We start from the raw sequence: 24,860 nt of genomic DNA on the forward strand, positions 1-24,860 counted from the left end.
CCCCGTCTCAAAAAAAAAAAAAAAAAAAAAACTGAAATAATTTCAAAACCTGCTTTATGGGCCTTTTGAAGAAAAGACTAGGGTAAAGAACCATCACAAATGTTCTCAGTAGAAGATGGACCCTAAGAGTAGAAACCAATCCTTGAGGGCCAAACCAGCACCTGAGGAAGAGGTTCCTGTTGTGCAGGTAAATGGAGAAGGTCTAAAGGACATCATGGCCAGACACACAGTAAAAGCCCCAGCATATCCTAATACACACAATCTGCTTGAGAAGCAAAATCTTTTGATGATCTCTCCCATTTGATAAGAGCTTATAATGTTCCACGGACTGTGCTAAACTCTCTAGAAGGATGATTGTGTCACTGAATTCCACGTGAGATATGCATGTTACTATCTTCATGTTTCACATTAAAAAACCAAGCCAGGCCGGGCACAGTGGCTCACACCTGTAATCCCAGCACTTTGGGAGGCCGAGGCAGGCGGATCACTTGAAGTCAGGAAGAAGTTTAAGACCAGCCCGGCCAACATGGTGAAACTCTTTCTCTACTAAAAATAAAACAAAAAATTAGCCGGGCGTGGTGGCAGGCACTTGTAATCCCAGCTACTCGGGAGGCTGAGGCAGAAGAATTGCTTGAACCCTGGAGGCAGAGGTCACAGTGAACCAAGATCGTGCCACTGCACTCCAACCTCAAAAAAAAACCAAGACAGAGAAGAATAAATTAACTACTCAATTTCAGACAACTCTCAAGCAATGAAGTGGGGATGTGAATCAAAGTCCTCTAACTCCAAAAATTCCATGCTACCATCTCTCGGATTTTTTCTCATGATACCCACAGAATGAAATAACCTTGGTGGTGAAGGAGCTGAGAACCACTACTCGAAATCTACTAATAGGTCGAAGGGAAAAGATACATAATTTTTTTAAAGCCTAATAAGTAATGACATTTTCTTTTTTTTTTTTTTTTTTTTGTTTTTCTTTTGTCGCCCAGGCTGGAGTGCAATGGTGCCATCTCAGCTCACTGCCACCCCCTGGGTACAAGCGATTCTCCTGCCTCAGCCTCCCTAATTGCTGGGATTACAGGCGCCTGCCACCAGGCCCAGCTAATTTTTTTGTTATTTTTAGTAGAGACAGGGTTTCGCCATGTTGGCAAGGCTGGTTTGTCGCCCAGGCTGGAGTGCAATGGTGCCATCTCAGCTCACTGCCACCCCTGGGTACAAGCGATTCTCCTGCCTCAGCCTCCCTAATTGCTGGGATTACAGGCGCCTGCCACCAGGCCCAGCTAATTTTTTTGTTATTTTTAGTAGAGACAGGGTTTCGCCATGTTGGCAAGGCTGGTCTCGAACTCCTGACCTCAGGTGATCCACCTGCCTCAGCCTCCTAAAGTGCTGGGATTATAGGCGTGAGACACTGTGCCCCACCTGGTAATGACATTTTCTAAAACTCCAAGTGCTGTCAGACCTCACAGGCTAAAAAAGGCTGGTGGCAAAGGCCAGGGAGGCTTTGGAGGGCAACGAGGCTTCCAAGGAGGCAGAGGAGGAAGAAGAGGCCACAGCTACAGGAAAGAAGATGAAGTTTGAAAAGCTTCTTCTATCCTTGTCTTTTCCTCATCCATTTGAAAGGACTCGGCTGGAGGACAGTGGCATGATCTCGGCTCACTGCAGCCTCCACCTCCCAGGTTCAGTGGTTCTCCTGCCTTACCCTCCTGAGTAGCCAGGACTATAGGTGCCTGTCACCATGCCCAGCTAACTTTTGGAGTTTTTCTTAGCAGAGTCAGGGTTTCACCATGTTAGCCAGGCTGGTCTTGAACTCCTGAGCTCAAGTGATCCGCCCATCCCAGCCTCCCAAAGTGCTGGGATTATAGGTGTGAGCCACCGTGCCCAGACGATATGGTTTCATCTCATGTAAAAAAACCATTTTTTTCCAACAAATAATTTTTTTTGTTGTGGGGATTGTAAAGGAAAGCAGAGTGTTTTATCAAATTTTTTGCTTCAGTGGCTTTAGAACAATTTAAAAGTCAACTTTGGTGTCAGAAAAAAAGAGGACTATGAGGGAAATCCTCAGGTAAAACACGTAAAATAAAGTGCAGCGATAGGCAGCTAAGTTAGTGGCATCCAATGCAAATGTCAGGAGGGTTGAGAGCAGTTTTCCCAAGCAAATGGTTCTCCCCACCTTCCTCTCCTTCAGTCTCTACCTCCTAGGCCCAGGGGAGAAAGCCAGAGAGGTAGCAGTATCCACAGGAGAAACTGGGTTGGCAAACACTTAACACAGACTGCAGGGAAAACTCCAGAAACACTAACCAAGGTAAAAATGAAGTAAAATTGAGAGACAAAGGGTTAACTTTAGTTTAGGTAAATTTAATGACTGTAAAAGCTGTTCACATAGCAGCTTTAAAGAGACATGTTTTCCACTGACATAAAGTTGCTTCACCCCTTGCAGCTTATCTCCACAGCTTCATGACCTCTTTCCTCAGCGGCCGGCAATGTCTCTCCTTCCTGTTGGGGAGGACTGCCCAAGTCAGCTCTGAGGCCATCCTCTCAGGTCAGCAATTTGCAGAGGAGTCCTTCAGAGTGGTCCTGCAGAGAACATGTCCCCTAAGTGTCTGAGAGCTGGCCGAGGTGATCTGAAAGAAAACCAGGCAGAAGAAGGCAAGGTAACTAGGACTGTACCACTGGGACTTCACACGGAGCCTCTAGAGGAGAAGCCCCTAAAAGGAATCTGATGGAGGCGACTGGTTGGCAGAGACCACATGGCTCCTGTGTGCCCCCGATCCTGGCAGGAAGAGAGGCCTCATGGAATGGCAATGTATATAATTTAAGAAGTCAAAGCAGGTCAGACCCAGACATGTCTCCCTTCTCTCTTGGAAAATGGCTCCTCCTCAACTCTAACCATAAAATTCAGGTGAAACTGCCCATCACAGACCCTGTCCTCCTAACTCCAAGGCTGAGCCAGTCAAATCCTTCCTTAGGATATTTACAGCCAACAATTGGTGAGAAATGTTCTCTCTCCTCCAACTGAGAGCTGAAAGAATGTGACCCAAAGTTATCTGTGGTCACATTTCCTACCATAAGAACAAGTCAGTCCATTAGTAAATACTTACTAAGTACATATTTTGTACCCGGAATTGCCCTAGGTGCTAGAAAATAAAGATAAACAAACAGAAACAAAACAGGCATTTTCCCTGCCCTTAAAGGAACTTCTGTGGACGCTCTAGGGCATCAGTCTGTGTCCTGCCTAACCCATTAGCCCGTGTCCTGCCAGCTTCTGGTTCTGAGGCGAAGTGGACATGAGAACAAGACAGGGAAGGTGGCAGTAGCAGAACTGGGCAGTGTGAGAAGAGAAGACAGAAGAAAGGAAGAAATGGAAGGAGAGAATAAAAGAAGCATATCGCCAGTGAAAGGCAGAAAGAAAGAGAGGGAAAATCCCACAGCCATATAGCTGATCTGCAAGTCCAGGGAAGAGACCCAAGAAACTTGAGCACATGTAAGTTAGAGAGGCCTGAGCCGTCAGAGATCACAAAGAACACGTTGATCTCCGACAGGGAACACTCTCTACCCACTCGAAATCACTTACACCTCCTGGCCTCTCTGCAGCAAGAAACTACATGCCACTGCTTACTCCAAACTCACCGAATTCCCACAAAGAACCCTTCCAGGGCAGGGCAGGAGAAAAGGTAAGAAGAATAAGAAGGCATTAGTAAGGAGCAGTCTAAAATACAATCCAAAGTGCCCTTACATTGTACTGGTTGAGAGGAGATTTTTATTTTACTAAAATGTGTCTCTAGGAAAAAACTTTATTACCACAAATTATCCAAACCAACACTCATTTCACAGTACAAGCCGACGGCCCAAAAGGACTCCTCACCTTCACCAGCACATAGTCCCCAGGCTGGGCTCTGACCCTGAGCCCAGGGTTATTGACATCCTCCATGTCTGCATCAGGGAAGATCACCTTAAGGTTTCCATCATTCCTGCCGCACAGGTCAGTGGCAGAGCGTTTACTGAGCTGCAGAAAGAAGACAGAAGAGTTTATGGATTTGTCACAGTCGTAAGTTCTTGAAGGGTAGAACTTGTGCCTTCTCTGTCTTGGATCCCCAAGAGTCTGACCCACAGAGCAATCCTTAACCAAGGAATCATTGAAGATTCAGTGTTTGCTGCTGCTTCACCAGCAAGGGCAGTGTATGGCCCACAATAGAAACACTGAAGTTTTGCTAACTATATTATAATGAATCAATTAATCAGTGAGTCTGTAGAGAACTGCCTTCTGCAAGAATGGACCTCCAACAGGCCTAAAGCCAGAGACATATGAGTGATGCATTTGGAAAACCAACTGTCACTTTACCCAGTCTCATACTAATCACTCATGAATGTTCTGGGATTGTTTGGCCTGAATTACTTGCCGTTACTGAATAGACAGACTGAAAGGCAGAATCTCCATCACAACACCCAGAACACAGAGCCAGGAAAACACTAACATCACTATGATGGGATTAACTTCTAGAGTCTACAGAAACCCTTCTCTTCCAGCCATGATAAAGAGAGAGAAACAAGTTTACCCTTCAGCCTTATAAACAATAACCAGCAAATTGGGCAAAATATATGAAACAACTGTTTTCGGATACTGGACAAAAGATCACACAAGACTGTGAACTGTGAGAGAAGGAAAACAAAGTGAGCCCCCCAAACACCCCTGCTTTCTGCCAGAAGGTACATGCCAGATGGGAGCCTGTGAAGCAGGAGGGGAGAGCTCAAGCACAGCACAGTGGTCCTCCCTGCACTGAAGAGAGAGGGATCAGGGTCCAGGGAGCCTGAAATAGTTAGAAACTGTGAAGCAAATTCTAGAAAGGAGGGAGCGAAGCAGAAAAAGAATTTCAGAAATACGCAGGGGGTCCTTATGAGTCTTCGCTGAACACTAACACTCGCACATGTAGCATAAAACTCCATGAAGTCAGGCAAAGAGAGTAACCTGGGAACTGTCCACTGAACAGTTCCCAGAACTCACATGTGGCTTGGAATCCACCACCAAATAGAAGAGTTTATGGATTTGTCACAGTCGTAAGTTCTTGGAGGGTAGAAATTGTGCTTATCAGTTCCTTGGGATATATTCATTAGCAACTCCTGACAGAAGGCCACATCTTAGTAGTGAGGCTAAACTATCCAGAGAATAAAAAAGTTTTTTTGGCTGGGCGCAGTGGCCCACGCCTGTAATTCCAGCACTTTGGGAAGCTGAGGCGAGTGAATCACCTGAGGTCAGGAGTTTGAGATCAGCCTGGACAACATGGTGAAACCCCGTCGAAACTGAAAATACAAAAATTAGCCAGGCACGGTGGTGCACATCTGTAGTCTCAGCTACTCGGGAGGCTGAGGCAGGAGAATCGCTCGAACCTGGGAAGCAGAGGTTGCAGTGAGCCGAGATCACGCCACTGCCCTCCAGTGTGGGCAACAGAGTGAGCCTCCGTCTCAAAAAAAAAAAAAAAAAAAAAAAGGAAGGGAGGGAGGGAGGGAAGGAACAATCTCTGTGATCTCTGGGACAATATCAAGTGCTTGGACATATGTGTAATTGAAGTACTGAAGTGGTGGAGGGGGGTGGAAGAGAAAGCAGAGCAAAAAAATCTGAAGAGTAACAGCTGAAATTTTTCCAGATTTGATGAAAACTATAACCCCAGAAACTAAAAAGCCTCAAAAAAATCCCAAAGAAAACACAAAGGGGTAAACACAAAGAAAACCACCCCCAGCCACATCAAATTCCTAAAAACAGTGATAAAGCAAAATATTAAAAGCAGCCAAAGAAAATGGCGTAAAGAAGAATGACCACAAACCTGTCAGAATCATGTATGTCAGAAGTCAACAGAATGATATCTTCAAAATGTCAACCTAAAAGTCAACACTCGGTGAAAATATATTTTTAAAAGGAAGGTGAAATAAAGATATTTTCAGACAAACAAAACCTGAGCGGCATCACTGCCAAAAGACCTGCATTACAAGCGATGTTAAAAGAAGCCTTTCAAGCACAAACAAAACGATGCCCAGTGGAAACGTGAACGTACACAAGGGATGAAGAATGCCAGAAATAGTAAATGAGTGGGTAAATGCAGACTTTTTTCTCTCATTTATTAAAGTTCCTTAAAAAGATAATTGTTTAAAGCAAAAATAACCATGATTTAGGGATACAAAAGTAAAACTCTGTAACAATAGCACAAAAGAAGGAGGAAGGGACAGAAGTATATCATTATAAGAATCTTACATTAAACACACTGAGTGATACCCAGTCTGGGGTTAAAATAATGAGCCAAAAAGAATCCAAAGGGCACATAATCTGCCATTAGAAAATCAAGTTCTGACTACATGCTATATCTTAAGTAATCAAAGACGCAGGAAGGAGTTCAGTCTTTAAATGAATTATCGCTTTAGGGAAACAACCTTCAGCTGAGATTTAGAGTCTCTACTATTTCCTACAAAATACTTACTAGTTACAAAAGGAAAAAGAGTAACTTTACAGTCAAGAAGGCTGAGAGATAGCATCTTCCATGTTTTCAAAGTTAACATCATCAGTAATGAGACAAATCAAAATTGTATGCCACCTCACAGGATATGATTAGAATACAACGTCCTCTCTCTGGTATTCCTGCCAAAGAAGACATAACCTGAATTTTATCATGAAAATACATCAAATTAGGGACATCCTACAAAATAACTGGCCTACAATCTTTAAGTGTCAAGGTCATGGAAGTCAAAGAAATAATGAGGAACCATCCTAGATTAAAGGAGACTAGAGAGACATGACAGTTAAATGCAACATGTGATACTAAACCAAATCCTTTTCCTATAAAGGACAGTTCGAAGACAACTGGAGAAACTTACATGGGGTCTCAGGATTGGATGGTAGTAATCTAACAAGGTTAATTTCCTGATTTTCATAGTTGTACTACAGTTATCTAGGAGAATGTCCCTGTTTGTACAAGATACACATTACAGTATTTGGGGGTTTAGGGACATCAGGGCAGCAACTTACTCTGAAATGATTCAAGAGGAAAAAGTTCTTTGTAATATACTGCAACTTCTCTATGGGTTTGCATATTTATTGTTTTACAATAAATTTTTTTAAAAAAGAGAGTTCAGGCCAGTGCAGTGGCTCATGCCTGTAATCCCAAAACTTTGGGAGGCTGAGGTAGGAGGATTGCATGAGGCAAGGAGTTTGAGACCAACCTGGGCAACACAGCAAAACCCCATCTCTACAAAAAATTTGGAAAATTAGCCATGAGTGGTTGTACACATATATAGTACCAGCTACTCAGGAGGCTGAAGCAGGAGGGTCATGTGAGCCCAGGGAGTTCAAGGTTATAGTGAGCTATCGTTATACCACCACACTCCAGCCAGGGCGACAGAGCGAGAGACTTTCTCTCAAAAAATATAAAAAATAAATAATAAAATCAATTAAATTGAGAGTTCAGGTTCTATGATTTGAAAAAAACCAAGTGTAAAAGAACATTCATGAGACAAACAGGGAAATTAGAACACTGAGCAAATATTTGATAATGTTAAGAAAGTTGGAAGTGCTTTGGAAATCTAAAAAGAATATTAAGAAACTATGGTCAATTATTGTCAGATATAATAGCATTTTGTTTATAATTTTTTTAAAGTCTTTATCTTAAAGGCATATATACTGAAGTATTTACTGAAGAAATATCTTTTTTTATTTTGAGATGGAGTCTTGCTATGTCACCCAGGCTGGAGTGCAATGGTGTGATCTTGATTCACTGCAACCTCCGCCTCCCAGGTTCAAGCAATTCTCCCACCTCAGCCTCCTGAGTAGCTAGGACTACAGGTGTGCACCACCATACCTGGCTAATTTTTGTTTTTTCAGTAGAGACGGGGTTTCACCATGTTGGACAGGATGGTATCAAACTCCTGACCTCAACTGATCCACCCACCTCAGCCCCTGAAAGTGCTGGGATTACAGGCGCAAGCCACTACATCCAGCCTCTATGTCTACTTATGTTTAAAATTCTCCATAATGTAAAAAAAAAAGAAAAAAAGGCGGCGTGATTATAGATGCTGGAGATAGAGCTGTATCAAATACTGACTCTGTCACACACTAGCTGTGTAACCTTAGGGAAGTTATGCTCTGTCTCTGAGGTCAGTACCCTCATGCACAAAAGGGAGCTAATAACAGCACCTTTCTCCAAGGACAGAGGTGGCATTCTGTGCTGATGGCCATAAAGTGCACAGTTCCTGGCAGACAGTAAATGTTGAGTGATGTAAGCCATTATCATCTTTTCTGCCACTCTGGACATAGCAACTTGGTGTTTTAAACTGGCCATGTCTGGAGGAAACAAAGTCTCCTCTAAGAGAAAGCAATGACTCCAACTGCTAGCCTTGAAAAACCCATTTATTCTCTAGCACCAAGTAAGTAATGGCTATGTTGGATGTTTAAGAAAGAGCTTTGTGGTCGAGAGCAGTGGCTCACACCAGTAATCACAACTCTTTGGGAGGCCGAGGTGGGTGGAGCACCTGAGGTCAGGAGTTTGAGAGCAGCCTGGCCAATATGGTGAAATCCTGTCTCTACTAAAAATACAAAAATTAGCTGGGCATGGTAGTGGGTGCCTGCGATCCCAGCTACTCTGGAGGCTGAGACAGGAGAATTGCTTGAGCCTGGGAGGCAGAGGTTGCAGTAAGCCAAGATTGTGCCACTGCACTCCAGCCTAAGCGAAAGAGTAAGACTCCGTCTCAAAACAAAACAAAACAAAAAAAGGCCAGGCATGGTGGCTCGTGCCTGTAATCCCAGCACTTTGCAAGGCTGAGGTGGGTGGATAACTTCGAGACCACCCCGGCCAACATGATGAAACCCTGTCTCTACTAAAAAAATACAAAAATTAGCCAGGCATGGTGACACACACCTGTAATCCCAGCTACTCAGGAGGCAGATGCAAGAGAATCGCTTTAACCTAGGAAGCAGAGGTTGCAGAGGTTGAGACTGTGCCACTGTACTCCAGCCTGGGCAAAAGAGCGAGACTCCACCTCAAAAAAAAAAAAAGAAAGAAAAGAAAAAAAGGCCAGGCCTGGTGGCTCACAGCTGTAATCCCCGCCCTTTGGCGGCCGCAGGTGGGGGATCCGCGGTCGGCGCTCGAGCATCCTGGCTACCGGGTGAAAACCACCTCTACTACCTCAAAACTTAGCCGGCGTTGGTGGTGGGCGCCTGTAGTCCCAAGCTACTCGGGGGCTGAGGGCAGGCGCATGGCGTGCACCCCAGGAGGCGGAGCTTGCAGTGAGCCAGCTCTTGGCCTGCCCTCCGCCTGGTGCCAGAGGAGGACTCTGTGCTCCACAAACAACCCAACGAAGAAATACTTTTTTTGGCCGGCGCCGGTGGGGCTCTGCGTCTTGCCCCGCCCTTTGGCGGCGAGGCAGGCGACATCCCCGCGTCCGGCGCTCAGGACACGGTGCCCCCCTCTCTATTCACGCTACAACCACTTAGCCGGCGCGCGGTGGTGTGCGCCTATTCGTGCCAGCTACGCGGGAGGCTGCGGCAGGGACGACTGGCGTGCTACCCGGGAGGGCGGAGCTCTGCAAGTGAGGCCGAGATTGTGTCATCTGGCACTCGCAGCCTGGGTGACAGAGCGAGACTCCCACCGTCAAAAAAAAACAAAAAAAAAAAAAAGAAAAAATTTTTTTTGTGTAAATCTAACAAAACATGGACAAAATCTGTACACTGAAAACTACAAAAACTTTGATTTAAAACATCAGCCTGTAGTCCCAGCTACTTGGAAGACTGAGGCAGAAGGATCACTTGAGCCCAGCAGTTTGAGTCCAGCCTAGGCAACATAGTAAGGAAAAAAAAAAAAATCAAAGATCTAATGTTCTGAAACAAAAAACAACATAATAACACAAACACATATGGCCTCACCCCTTCCACTAGCACCAACTGGGTACAGCCCACAGACATCTGATTGGCTTTTGTTGCTTCTTCTCGGAAGACAGTGATAAGTTCCTCCAAACGCCTTAATTTTACCTCTTCCGGGACATCATCCTTCAGCCTATGATATGCCCGTGTCTTCTATTTAAAAAAAAAAGGAAACAGAGGTCACCCAGGACTTGTAGAATCTATTCTTAATGCACAGAGGGGCACCATGTTCATTCTACCTACAAGTTACAGACACATGTACAGAAACCCAAGCCAGAGCTAAGAGCTTTCTCTGGCTCTGGGAGCATTCCAAGATAGAAATGTAGTGGAGTCACATTTTTGCAAGGGTTAAATTCTAAATTTAGCACATGAAAATCACAGACTCAGAATTACTCTTCATATTTATCCTAACATTACACTTACACATATACCAAATGGCTCATATACATTAGGTTACTCAGCAGCACTATTTATAAAGACATAAGATGCAATGCAGCCTAAATGTTTCATTAGGCAAGTAGTCACAGAAATTATGGTTTATCTATACAATGGAATATTGTGCAGCTATTAAACAGAATGATAGTTCTATATGTACTAATGTGGATTGTTCTCCAAAATCTACTGTTACTTGAAATAAGCAAAGTACAGATCAACACATATAACTTTGGTGTAGACAGAATACATACAGGCATGCTTATGAAAACATGAAATATCCTCAGAAAGTTATAAAAGAAATTGCTAAGAGTAGTTGCCTTAAGGGAAGGAACTAAAACATTAGGCAACCTAGGAAGAAGGAAGAACTACTCATGTACACCACTTAAACTTTTGAATTTTATACCACAAGCATGTATTACCTAGTCCAAAAGAAAAAAGGGAATTTATCCTTAAAACGCCTTTAAATCAGTCAAAACCACAGTGTGTATATATATCTTTATGGCTCAGTACAGCTGGAGAACCACTGAACTAGACAAAAGTATGGAATAAAAGGAGTATCTATATACCAAAGTCTGGACATTCAAACCAATCTGCCTTGAAGAGAAGATCCACAGAGGAAAATGGAGAATCCTAAAAATACTGCAGAGTTTACTCCGTTCTGTCTATTAACAACAATAACTTACCTCTGTTGTGCATTTATTATGCATGAAACACAATTATAACTGCTTTAAACATATTATCTTACTTAATCCCCAGAACAACCCTATGAGGTTGGTACTAATGTTATCCCCATTTCACAGATGAGGAAACCAAGACATTTGCCCAATGTTACATAGTTTTTGTTTTGTTTTTTGTTTTTGTTTTGAGACACAGTCTCGCTCTGTAGCCCAGGCTGCAATGCAGTGGCACGATCTCGGCTCACTGCAAGCTCCACCTCCCAGGTTCACGCCATTCTCCTGCCTCAGCCTCCCCAGTAGCTGGGACTACAGGCGCCACCACCACGCCTGGCTAATTTTTTGTATTTTCAGTAGAGACGCGGTTTCACCGTGTTAGCCAGGATGGTCCCGATCTCCTGACCTCGTGATCTGCCCACCTCGGCCTCTCAAAGTGCTGGGATTACAGGCATTAGCCACCACGCCCGGCCAATGTCACATAGTTATTAAGTGGCAGAGGCACAATTTGAGTGCTTGCTCTCATCCACTAGGTTCTTGATTAAGTTCCTGTAACCTTAATCCTAACTTAGGAATTCGGTCCCAAAGTGAACATTCATATTCAGTGACCACAGGATGCTTCTCCCACACGCTGAAAACCCATTTCCCATCCCTAGGATTTTTTTTTTTTTTCCTTTTTTGAGATAGGGTCTCACTCTGTTGCCAAACTGGAGTACAGTGACACAATCTTGGCTCACCACAGCTTCAACCTCCCAGGCTCAAGTGATCCTCCCACTTCAGCCTCCCAAATAGCTGGGAACACAAGCATGTGCCACCACGCTTGGCTTTTTTTTTTTTTTGGTAGAGACAGGGTCTCCCTGTTACCCAGGTTGGTCTGAAATTCCTGGGCTTAAGTGATCCTCCCACCTCTACCAATCCTAGTATTAAAAAGAATTTCTCAGGCCAGGCACAGTGGCTCATGTCTGTAATCTCAGCACTTTGGGAAACAAAGGTGGGCAGATCACCTGAGGTTGGGAGTTGGAGACCAGCCTGACCAATATGGAAAAACCCTGTCTCTACTAAAAATACAAAATTAGCCGCACGTGGTGGCACATGCCTGTAATCCCAGTTACTCAGGAGACTGAGGCAGGAGAATAGCTTGAACCCAGGAGGCGGAGGTTGCAGTGAGCTGTCATGCCATTGCACTTCAGCCTGGGCAACAAGAGCGAGACTCTGTCTCAAAAAATAAAAAAAAAGAATTTATCTTGGGAGGCTGAGGTGGGTGGATCATGAGGTCAAGAGATCAAGACCATCCTGGCCAACATGGTGAAACCCTGTCTCTACTAAAAAATACAAAAATTAGCCGGGTATGGTGGCATGCACCAGTAATCCCAGCTACTCGGGAGGTTGAGGCAGGAGGATCGCTCGAACCCAGGAAGTGGAGGTTGCAGTGAGTCAAGATCACACCTCTGCCCTCCAGCCTGGCAACAGAGCGAGACTCTGTCTCAAAAAAAAAAAAGAATTTCTCTTGCATATTTGTGATGTCCATGGAAAAAAAGCAAAATAGAAACTAACAGCTCCCCTGAAGCTTCATCTCTCCAGAACAATAAAAGAGACATGAATAGATACATACATCGGCACAGTTACGCTGCCCACAGAACACTATGCAGTGGCTTTAAAACAAATGAATAAAGTCGAGGCGTCATGACTGACACCTTTAATCTCAGCACTTTGGGAGACCGAGGGGGAAGGACTGCCTGAGCAAGACACTGCTTCTTAAAAAAACACAAAAAATAGTTTGGTTGATGGCAGCTCAGTAACAATGACAATAAAGTCATGGGTTCAGTCATTCGTCAGCCAGCTTTTCTGAGCCCCCTGGCCACAGAGGCCTTCAGTCTCCTGCCCAAACACAAGCACACTGCCACAAAGATGACTGAGGGAATCAGGAGTGAACCATGCAAATCCATGCCTACAATCAAGAAAATGACAGTCAACCAGGACTATCCTTCTCTGCAGGAAAAGTGCACTAATCTCTCCTTCTTTCCTAATCTCCTTCTGCTTTGTTTTCCTGGGAATCCGCTTTGTTTCTTGGGAAGCTTCCAAGTGAGTTCACTTGCCTAGGAAAACAGATATGAGGAACCACTGAGGATGGCTGCGAAGATGACCAGAGGCCCCGGTAAAATAAATCACACCTGCAGACCAAAAAGGAGTTCTGCATGTTAAGAAACAATCTTAGATTTCTTATAAAGAAAAGGTTTTCTCCTTCCATATTCAAATTGTAAACAATCTAAACATAATTTTAAAATATTTTAATGAAGAGGAATCAGTATTCCTCTTCATTAAATTACATGATACACAGTAATCATGTATCACCAAACTGCTGAACTGTTTCAAAGAGTAGACACAGTGGACTAGAAAAATGAAAGGAAGTGAATCCTAAGAGCCTGTGGTTTCTCAAGGACTGCCTTGCCACCACTCTCTTTTCTGCCCAGTTCTCTACAATCACCCCCAAACTGGTCAGGAATGATGTCAGTCCTCCCCAACCCCATGGCTCACCTGTCTCATGCTGTAGGCAAAGAGGAAGCCCATGTTGTACTGAACTTCCCGGAGCAAAGAGACTGTCTGGACGTGATCTTCCTCCGTCTCACCACAAAAGCCAGCAATGAAGTCGCTGCTGAGGCTCACACCTGTGACACACAGCAAAGGACGACAGGTCACTGCTGTTTACCTTCAAGGGAAGCCTTTGGCATATGCGGATTACAAGGGAGGGATAGCAACTGTAAGGCCCTCCCTAGGACTATTCAGCCCATGCATAAGTAAAACAAATAGTCAGTACAGAGTAAGGCGAGATGGGCCTCTTCATCCACAGCATTCCATGACAGAGACCAGCTTCTTGGCCTACATTTCCCCTAAGCACTAGAAAAGGTATTTTCACTTCCAGTGCTGCATTTAGGGACACAGTAGGAGTCCACATTTTCATATCAGTCCTCTTACCAGTGAAAAGCTTGTGGTGTTTCATACAAAAATATATTTCTGAATTTGGTTTCATACAATGGTCATTTAAGACAGTAGTAGTGGCTGGGTGCAGTGGCTCACCCCTGTAATCCCAGCACTTTGAGAGACTGAGGTGGGCGGATCACTTGAGGTCAGGAGATCGAGACCAGCCTGGCAAAACCCCATCTCTACAAAAAATTACAAAAATTAGCCAGGCATGGTGGTGTTCAACTGTACTCCCAGCTACTCAGGAGGCTGAGGTGTGAGGATCACCTGAGCCCAGGGAGGTCAAGGCTGTGGTGAACTGTGTTCGTGCCACTGCACTCCAGCCTGGGCGACAGAATGAGAGCCTATCCCCCCCAAAAAAATTATTCCAATGACCCAATGAGGTGAGTACTATTAACTCCATTTTACACATGAGAAAGCTGCAGCCCAAAGAAATGAAGTCACTTATCTGCTACCACACAGCCTGTAACAGTGGAGCTTCACCCATAGTCACATACCTAGACTCCGCATTACCCTGCCCCATCAAAATGAAAGTCTTTGTGCATAAAAGTTACAATAATTAGGCCGGGTGCAGCGGCTCATGCCTATAATCCCAATACTTTGGCAGGCTGAGGCAGGCAGATCACTTGAGGTCAGGAGTTCAGGACCAGCCTGGGCAACATGGTAAAACCCATCTCTACCAAAAAAAATACAAAAATTAGCTGGGCGTGGTAGCCTATAGTCTTGGCTACTTAGGAGGCTGAGGTACAAAAATCGCTTGAACCTGGCAGGCAGAGGCTGCAGTGAGCCGAGATTGCACCACCACACTCTAGCCTGGGCAATAGAGCAAGATTCTATCTCAAAAAAAACAAGAAACAAACAAAAAAAACAAAAAACAAAAACAAAAACAGTTATAATTAGAAGTTTTGGGAAAAATGTATACACCCACAACCAAATCTAAACTAAAAGACTACAGACTATTTTATTAGGAGGAAGAGGACAGAGAAGAATATAGAATAAGATAATATGAAAGGAATTATCTTTAAAATTTACAATAATAAGTTGCCATAAAGCTAGTTAGAAAAAGTACACATTTTAAAAGATATCAATTGCTCTCAAATCAGAACTAATTTAGACATAACTTTGTCACCTTACAAGATGAGATAAGGTCTTTCCTCTCTGTCCAGAAATACAAAGACCATAGAAAAGGAGTTTCTATAGCCTTGAGACCACAAGATCATCCATACCTGAGTATTTCCAGCAGGACTAAGACAACAAAAAGTCAGAAAGACATAAAAGAAAGAATACAAAGAGAGAGAAAGAGAAAGAAGAGGAGCACAAGAAGTATGAAATTGTGTCACAAGGAAATGCCAAAGGTGATGACGGCTGCCTGTATCTAACAACAAGGCTGGTCACTGGTAGAGTAACACGCACAGCAGAATGGGTTTCTTAAATGTACCTGGAATAGATTCTTTGATATGGTGAACTAACTCCACATAAGCTTCTCTTGAATATCTGCAATAAAGAACAAAAGGAAAAGGCCTACATAAATCCAATCTTTTTAAATGAATGCTGCAAAAAGATAACACTATGAATTCCCACGTGTAATCACTTTTCATCCACATGGCAGGGCACATGAGTAGATTAAAGTATCCAAAAGAGCCCTTTTGATCCAAGCTGTATCTTCTAATCTAATCTAGAGCCTATGAATTTTTATTTCAAGGACATAAACTTGTTTTTTTTTTTGAGACAGAGTCTCACTCTGTCTCCCAAGCTGGAGTGCAGTGGCACAATCTCAGCTCACTGAAACCTCAAACTTCCGGGCTCAAGTGATTCTTCCACCTCAGCCTCTCAAGTAGCTGGGACCACAGATGTGCACCACCTACACTCAGCTAGTGTGTGTGTATTGTGTGTGTGTGTGTGTGTAGAGACTGGGTTTCGCCATGTTGCCCAGGTGTGTGTGTGTGTGTGTGTGTAGAGACTGGGTTTCGCCATGTTGCCCAGGTGTGTGTGTGTAGAGACTGGGTTTCGCCATGTTGCTCAGGTGTGTGTGTGTAGAGACTGGGTTTCGCCATGTTGCCCAGGTGTGTGTGTGTGTGTGTGTAGAGACTGAGTTTCGCCATGTTGCCCAGGGGGTTTTGTGTGTGTGTGTAGAGACTGGATTTTGCCATGTTGCGCAGGGGTGTGTGTGTGTGTGTGTGTGTGTGTGTGTGTAAAGACTGGGTTTCCCCATGTTGCCCAGGCTGGTCTATTCTCAAACTACTGAGCTCAGGCAATCTGCCCACCTCGGCCTCCAGATTAAGCCTTTTAGAGGACCTCTAGAACACTATGCCCTGTGGAAAAAGACAAAGCACTAATTCCATACAGCTTGCCTTGAAGTCTCCCTTCAGTCTCATCTGTGTAATAGTTATTATTCTCAAAGAAAGTGAACACATAGAGTGACATTTAAATTCTAAGATGTAACAAAACCTTAATGTTAACATTAAAGAATTAAAATCTCAGAATGTGCCACACCATAGATGCTTAATTTAAAACAAACATACTAAACAGTGAAAATGGGTGACCAGTCCTTAGCCTATGCTTATGGAATTAGCAGAAGCAAGCTCCAGTGCTCCATAGCTTAGTCATACAATAAATACTCACTGGCACACAGTAGCTGCTCAGTAAGTACGTTTTTTAAACCAAACAGTGAAAATGGGTGACCAGTCCTTAGCCTTTGCTTATGGAGTGAGCAGAAGCAAACTCCAGTGCCCAGTGGCTTAGTCATACAATAAAGATTTACTGAGCAGCTACTGTGTGCCACACACTACGCTAGGTTCTTAGCAACAAAGACACTGTTTGGTCATTAAGGAAACATGGAAAAGTGGGGGATGCCCCCTCTCCAAGCAAGTCTGACCCCCTCCGCATGGCCTCCAACACACGGCTGCTTCCACTCTGGGCTGGTAGGTGGATCTGTTTACAGATGTTATCTCTCTCATGAATCAGCTGCAGAACCTGATGAAACAGAACACATTATAGGTAATCAAAATCTCACCAAAGAACCTTACAGAAAGCAACACCACTCTTACTATGTATCCTCCAAGGTTAATTTTCACATAATTAAGAGGCTAATTAAACCAAACACACAAATCACCTATTCCCTAACTTTTGTTCAAGCCCCCTTCTGTTGTCCCGGACATTTCACCTAATGGCATCTCTGCTTTCAAAGAGTAGAGAGAAGAGGCCGGGCGCGGTGGCTCACGCCTGTAATCCCAACACTTTGGGAGGCCGAGACAGGCGGATCACAAGGTCAAGAGATCGAGACCATCCTGGCTAACACGGTGAAACCCCGTCTCTACTAAAAATACAAAAAAAAATCAGCCGGGCCTAGTGGCGGGCACCTGTAGTCCCAGCTACTTGGGAAGCTGAGGCAGGAGAATGGCGTGAACCCAGGAGGCAGAGCTTGCAGTGAGCCGAGATCGCGCCACCGCACTCCAGTCTGGGTGACAGAGTGAGACTCTGTCTCAAAAAAAAAAATCAAAGAGTAGAGAGAAGCAAGCAAGCAGAGGTCAGATTAAAGCCATGGAGCTGAATACAGGTAGTGCTGACACTAGGGTCAGCAAGCAAAGAAGGCAAAAATGGTACTTCTTTCATCTAGCTTACAACAAACTAGTCACTTCCTTTTTTTTTTTTTGAGACAGAGTTTTACTCCCTCACTCAGGTTGGAGTACAGTGGTGCCATCTCAGCTCACTGCAACCTCTGTCCCTTGGGTTCAAGAGATTCTCCTGCCTCAGCCTCCCTAGTAGCAAGGATTACAGGTGCGAACCACCACGCCTGGCTAATTTTTGTATTTTTAGCAGAGACGATGCTGCCCAGGCTGATCTAGAAATACTGACCTCAAGTCATCTGCCTGCCTCAGCATCGCAAAGTGCTGGGATTACAGGCGTAAGCCACCATGCCCAGCCCAAACTAGTCACTTTTAAACATACCATCAGGCCAGGTGTCATGGCTTACCTCTGTAATCCCAGCACTTTGGGAGGCCAAGGCAGGAGGATTGCTTGAGGCCAAGAGTTCAAGACCAGCCTGGACAACACAGCAAGGCCTTGGGTCTATTTTTTTTTAATTTTTAAAAGAAGAAAAAAGGAAGAAAAAACAAAAAAAGATGCCATCAAAAAACTGATACTAGGGGAAAATATATGAAAACATATTGACAAAGGATTTGAATCAAGAATACATAGAGGCCGGGCATGGTGGCTCACCCTTGTAATCCCAGCACTTTGGGAGGCTGAGGTGGGCAGATCATTTGAGGACAGCAGTTCGAGACCAGCCTGGTCAACATGGTAAAACCCCGTCTCTACTAAAAATACAAAAATTAGCTGGGCATGGTGGTGTGCACCTGTAATCCTAGCTACTCAGGAGGCTAAGGCAGGAGAATCACTTGAACCCTGGAGGCAGAGGTTGCAGTGAGGCCAGATCACGCCACTGCACTCTAGCCTGGGTGACAGAGCGAGACTCCATCTCAAAAAAAAAAAAGAAAAGAAAGAAAGAAAGAAAGGAAAGAAAGAAAGAAAGGAAAGAAAGAAAAAGAAAGAAAAAGAAAGAAAGAAAGAAAGAAAGAAAGAAAGAAAGAAAGAAAGAAAGAAAGAAAGAAAGAAAGAAAGAAAGAAAAGAAAAGAAAGAAAACAAAAGAAAAGAAAACATAAAGAGAATGGAGCCCAGTCTCTCTCCTCCATTACAAGAAAGGCCATTTTGCAGTGGTCAAAAAATTAAAGGATATATAAAGAACTTTTACAACTCAATAAGAAGACAATCCAGAGGAAAAAAGATGAAAGTGGGGGCCAAAAGAAAGACATTTCATTGAAACCAAAAACCTCCAATAGAAGGTTTCAGATGCAGGCTACCTACTCCATGCCAGGCCCTGTGCTAAGTACCTTTGACACAATACAGGCATACCTCAGAGATATCACAGGTTTGGTTCCAGATCACCACAATGACAAGAATATTACAATAAAGTGAGTGACATAAATGTTTTGGTTCCCCAGTGCAAATAAAAGTTATATTTATACTGCAGTCCATTAAGTGAAAACAACGTACATACCTTAATTTCTTTATACTTAAATTTCTCAGTCTATCGCCCTCACTAGAGTGCAGTGAAACCATAGCTCACCCCAACCTTGAACTCCTAGACCAAGCGATCCTCCTGCTGCAGCCTCCCAAGTAACTATGACTACAGGCATGTGCTACGATGCCCAGCTAATTTTTTTATTTAAAAATTATAGGGTCAGGCACAGTGGCTCACACCTGTAATCCCAGCACTTTGGGAGGCTGAGGCAGGTGGATCACAAGGTCAAGAGTTCAAGACCAGCCTGGCCAACATGGTGAAACCCTGTCTCTACTAAGAACACAAAAATTAGCCAGGCGCGGTGGCATGCGCCTGTAGTCCCAGCTTCTTGGGAGGCGAGGCAGGAGAATTGCTTGAACCCGGGAGGCAGAGGTTGCAGTGAGCCAAGATCATGCCACTGCACTCCAGCCTGGGCGACAGGGCAAGACTCAGTCTCGAAAAAAAATAAAAATAAAAATTATAAAGTTGTTATGTTGCCTGGGCTGGTATCCAACTCCTAGGCTCAAGTGATTCTCCTGCCTCAACCTCCCAAAGTGCTGGGATTACAGGGATGAGTCACCACACCCACCCTTAGAATACTTTATTGCTAAAAAAAATGCTAACGATCATCTGAGCCTTCAAGTGAGCAATGGTGCTGGCTGCTGATTGATCAGGGTGGTGGCTGCAGAAGGTTGGGGTGGCTGTGACAATTTGTTAAAACAAGACAACGATGAAGTAGGCCATATCAAATGACTCTCATGAAAGATTGCTCTACAACATGCGATGCTGTTTGATAGTATTTTACCCATAATAGAACATTTATTCTATAATAATATTTTACCCCAATAGAACATCTTTTAAAACTGCAGTTCTCTCAAACCCTACAGTTTTATCAACTGTTTATGCAATATTCTAAACACTTTGTTGTCATTTCAATAATATCCATAGCATCTTCACCAGGAGTAGATTCTATATCAAGAAACCATTTTCAGGCTAGGCACGGTGGCTCACGCCTGTAATCCCAGAACTCTGGGAGGCCCAGGTGGGTGGATCACTTGAGGTCAGGAGTTCAAGACCAGCCAGGCCAACATGGCATAACCTTGTCTCTACTAAAAATACAAAAAAATTAGCTGGGCGTGGTGGCAGGTGTCCATAATCCCAGCTACTTGGGAGGCTGAAGCAGGAAAATTACTTGAACCTGGATGCAGAGGTTGCAGTGAGCCAAGATTGCAACACAGCACTCCAGCCTGGGCGATAGAGTGAGACCCCGTCTCAAAAAAAAAAAAAAAAAAAAAAGAAACCATTTTCTCTGCTCATTCATAAGAAGCAACTCCTCATTCATTGAAGTTTGACCATGAGATTGCAACAATTCAGTCACATCTTCAGGCTCCACTTCTAATTCTAGTTCTCTTGCTATTTCCACCACATCTACAGTTATCTCCTCCACTGAAGTCGTGAGCCCCTCAAAATCATCCACGAGTGTTGAAATCAGTGTCTTCCAAACTCCTATTAATGTTGACATTTCGACCTCTTCCCATTAATCATTAATGTTCTTAATGGCATCTAGAATGATGAACTATTTCCAGAATGTTTTCAATTTAATCTGCCCAGATCCATCAGAGAAGCCATTATCTATGACAGCTATAGCTTTATGAAATATATTTCTTAAATAATAAGAATCGATCTTATATAAACTAAAAATTAAAATAATAGGGCTTGAAAGTTGAAATTACTCCTTGATCCATGGTCTGCAAAATGGATATTGTGTTAGCAGGCATGAAAATAACACTAATAATCTTTGTATATCTCTATCAGAGCTCTGGGATGACTTAGGTGCATTGTCAATGAACAGTCATATTTAGAANAAAAAAAAAAAAAAAAAAAAGAAACCATTTTCTCTGCTCATTCATAAGAAGCAACTCCTCATTCATTGAAGTTTGACCATGAGATTGCAACAATTCAGTCACATCTTCAGGCTCCACTTCTAATTCTAGTTCTCTTGCTATTTCCACCACATCTACAGTTATCTCCTCCACTGAAGTCGTGAGCCCCTCAAAATCATCCACGAGTGTTGAAATCAGTGTCTTCCAAACTCCTATTAATGTTGACATTTCGACCTCTTCCCATTAATCATTAATGTTCTTAATGGCATCTAGAATGATGAACTATTTCCAGAATGTTTTCAATTTAATCTGCCCAGATCCATCAGAGAAGCCATTATCTATGACAGCTATAGCTTTATGAAATATATTTCTTAAATAATAAGAATCGATCTTATATAAACTAAAATTAAAATAATAGGGCTTGAAAGTTGAAATTACTCCTTGATCCATGGTCTGCAAAATGGATATTGTGTTAGCAGGCATGAAAATAACACTAATAATCTTTGTATATCTCTATCAGAGCTCTGGGATGACTTAGGTGCATTGTCAATGAACAGTCATATTTAGAAAGGAATCTTTTTTCCTAAGCAGTAGGTCTCGACAGTGAGCTTAAAATACTCAGTTAACTAGACAAGCACAGTGGCTTATGCCTGTAATCCTAGCACTTTGGGAGAGTGAGGTAGAAGGAGCACTTGAGTCCAAGAGTTTGAGACCAGCCTGGGCAACACAGGGAGACACCAACTCTACAAAAAATTAAAAATTAAATATTCAGTAAATCATGCTATAAACAGGTGTGCTATCATCCAGGCTTTGTTCCTCTATTTATAGAGTACAGGCAGAGGCCGGGCGCGGTGGCTCAAGCCTGTAATCCCAGCACTTTGGGAGGCCGAGGCGGGTGGATCACGAGGTCAGGAGATCGAGACCCTCCTGGCTAACACGGTGAAACCCCGTCTCTACTAAAATACAAAAAACTAGCCGGGCGCGGTGGCGGGCGCCTGTAGTCCCAGCTACTCGGAGGCTGAGGCGGGAGAATGGCGGGAACCCGGGAGGCGGAGCTTGCAGTGAGCCGAGATCGCACCACTGCACTCCAGCCTAGGCGACACAGCGAGACTCCGTCTCAAAAAAAGAAAAAAAAAAAAATAGAGTACAGGCAGAGATTTAACATCATTCTTAAGGGCCCTAGGATTTTCAAAATGGCACATGAGCACTGGCTTCAACTTAAAGTCACCAGCTGCCCTGGCCCCTAACAAGAGTCTGGATGGGCACACTGGCTCACGCCTGTGATCCCAGCACTTTGAGAGGCCTAGGTGGGAGAACTGCTTGAGGTCAGGTGCTCAAGACCAGCCTGGGCAACTCAGCAAGACCCCACCTCTAATTTTTTTAAAAGAAAACAAAAGCAAGTCAGCCTGTCCTTTAAAGTTTTGAAGAATGGCACTGATTTCTCTTCTCTAGCTATGAAAGTCCCAGATGACATCTTCTTCCAATAGAAGACTGCTCATTTACACAGAAAATCTGTTGTTTAGTAGAACCACCTTCATCATTGATCTTAGCTAGATCTTCTGGATAACTTGCGCAGCTTCTACATCAGCACTGTGGCTTCCCCTTGCACTTTGATGTTAGAGAGGTGGCTTCTTTCCTCAAACCTTGTAAGTCAACCTCTGTTAGCTTCAAACTTTTCTTCTTCAGCTTCCTCACATCTCTTGGCCTTCAGAGAACTGAAGAGAGCTAAGGCTTTACTCTGGATTAGGTTTTGGCATAAGGCAGTGCTGTGGCTTCTTTGATCTTCTCTTCAGATCACTGAAGCTTTCTCCATATCAGCAAAAAGGCTGGGTTTAGTTGGTGGGTTTTTTTTGTTTTTTTGGGTTTTTTTTTGAGACGGAGACTCACTCTATTGCCCAGGCTGGAGTGCAGTGGCACAATCTCGGCTCACTGCAACCTCTGCCTCCCGGGTTCATGCAATTCTCCGGCCTCAGACTCCCAAGCAGCTAGGATGACAGGTGTGTACCATCAAACCCAGCCAATTTTTCTATTTTTAGTAAAGACAGCATTTTGCCATGTTGGCCAGGCTAGTCTAGAACTCCTGACCTCAGATGATCTGCCCACCTTGGCCTCCCAAAGTGCTGGGATTAAAGGTGTGAGCCACCACACCCGGCCAAAAGGGCTGTTTTGTTTTCTTATCATTCATGTGTTCAGTGGAGTAGTACTTTTAATTTCCTTCATGAACTTTTCCTTTGCATTTATAACTTGGCTGGTTGGCATAAGAGGCCTTTCAGCCTAGCTAGGCTTTCAACATGATTTCCTCAGTAAGTTTAAACATTTCTGGCTTTTGATTTCAAGTGAGAGCTGTGCGACCCTTCCCTTCACTTGAGCACTTTAGAGGCCACTGTAGGGTGATTAAATGGCCCAATTTCAATATTGTTGTGTCTCGGGGAATAGGGAGGGCTGAGGAGAGGAAGAGAGATGGGGGAATGGCCGTCAGTGGAGCAGTCAGAACACACACATCATTTATCAATTTAGGTCGCTGTCTTATGTGGGTGTGGCTCACGGTGTCACGAAACAATTTTAAGAGTAACATTAAATAGCACTGATCACAGATCACCATAACAGACATCATAATAATGAAGTTTGAAATACTGTGAAAATCACCAAAATATGACACAGAGATGTGAAGTAAGCACATGCTGTTGGAAAAATGGTGCTGACAGACTTACTCAAGAGTTGCCACAAACCTTCCATTTGTTAAAAATAACTCCATAATATCTGCACAGTGCAATAAAACAAGGTATGCCTTTGTATCTATTTCACAACAACCCAAAGCAGGAGGTAACTGTTAACCCCTTATTAACCCCATTTTACAGATAAAGATGAAAAGCTGAAAACATCACATGCTTGCTGGTAAAGCAGTGGAAGAGCTGAGATTTGAACCTGGGTCTGTCTAAGGCAAAACTCTGGGCTGTTTCCCAGAGCACCACATCACCTCCTTCCTGTCCGCCCCATACCACCATTACTGCCCCATCACCATTATTACCACTCAGCTGCCCACTTTGCAACGAACCCTCTCTGTATAGCCCTCACGGTCCCACAGGTGGTCTTAACCTCTGCTGAATATCAGTCCTACCTCCACTCCCACCTTGGCAGACTTTTTTTTTGAGACACGGTCTTGCTGTGTCACCCAGGCTGGAGTGCAGTGGTGCAATCTTGGCTCACTGCAGCCTTGACTTCCTGGGCTAAAGTGATTCTCCCACCTCTGTTTCCCAAGTAGCTGGAACAACAGTCGTATGCCACCTCACCCAGCTAATTTTTTGTATTTTCAGTAGAGACAAGGTTTTGCCATGTTGCCCAGGCTGGTTTCCAACTCCTGAGCCTAAGCAATCCACCTGCCTCAACCTCTCCAAGTGCTGAGGTTATTGGTATGAGCCCCATGCCCAGCCACTGGTGGACTTTAAATCTTCAAAGGACCAGCAGATCCAGAGGGTGATGCAGCAATACCCCACAGGATCCCTGAGCAGGACTCCAGGTGTCTGTTGCCTCCCTACTAGGTCCAGCCTTTGGCATGCTCAAGAATACTAGTATCAGTTTGTCAAAGCTAACCTGACGCTCACCTCATCAGGAAAATCCTTGGGGTGGGGAGAGGTAAAACGGATCCTCATTTCAGGATCTACTCTGGAGACCTGATCCAGAAGATGAGCAAAACGAAGTCCTCCTTGCTTGGCTTTATAGTTGGTGGCAAAGCCACGGCTGAGATTGGTAGACACTGCATTGTTGAACTGGACCTCTGAATTGTCCCGAAAACTATTAACATTCTGACCAAGAAGTGTCACTTCTTTCAGCCCCTAAACATGGGAAAATATATTGGAATTTTAAAACTTTTGGGTAGCTTCATAAAAAAACACTAATTAAAAATTAGCTGAAATTAACACATCTTTTTTTTTTTTTT

At 43.8% G+C, this 24,860-nt stretch overlaps 1 protein-coding gene across 10 annotated transcripts in view; it reads right to left on the reverse strand.

The window, feature by feature from the left end:
- Positions 1 to 2,334: 2,334 nt before the first annotated feature.
- Positions 2,335 to 24,860, reverse strand: part of CDK5RAP1 (CDK5RAP1 mitochondrial tRNA methylthiotransferase) — a 44,868-nt gene continuing 22,342 nt past the window's right edge. For 7 of the 10 annotated variants that reach the window (XM_017884106.1, XM_017884110.1, XM_017884100.1 and 4 more), the window contains 7 exons: positions 24,526 to 24,756; positions 16,856 to 16,953; positions 15,419 to 15,474; positions 13,537 to 13,667; positions 9,899 to 10,048; positions 3,863 to 4,003; positions 2,335 to 2,621 (listed from right to left, as the gene is read on the reverse strand). In XM_017884106.1, the coding sequence (XP_017739595.1) occupies positions 2,541 to 2,621; positions 3,863 to 4,003; positions 9,899 to 10,048; positions 13,537 to 13,667; positions 15,419 to 15,474; positions 16,856 to 16,953; positions 24,526 to 24,756 (888 nt within the window). In that variant the 3' untranslated portion in view covers positions 2,335 to 2,540. The remainder of the gene's footprint in view (positions 2,622 to 3,862; positions 4,004 to 9,898; positions 10,049 to 13,536; positions 13,668 to 15,418; positions 15,475 to 16,855; positions 16,954 to 24,525; positions 24,757 to 24,860) is intronic. The other 3 variants (XM_017884107.1, XM_017884109.1, XM_017884105.1) reach the window with 2 other exon arrangements.

This window comes from Rhinopithecus bieti, unplaced genomic scaffold (assembly GCF_001698545.2).
Source record: "Rhinopithecus bieti isolate Rb0 unplaced genomic scaffold, ASM169854v2 scaffold_14455, whole genome shotgun sequence".
NCBI classification, from domain to species: Eukaryota; Metazoa; Chordata; class Mammalia; order Primates; family Cercopithecidae; genus Rhinopithecus; species Rhinopithecus bieti.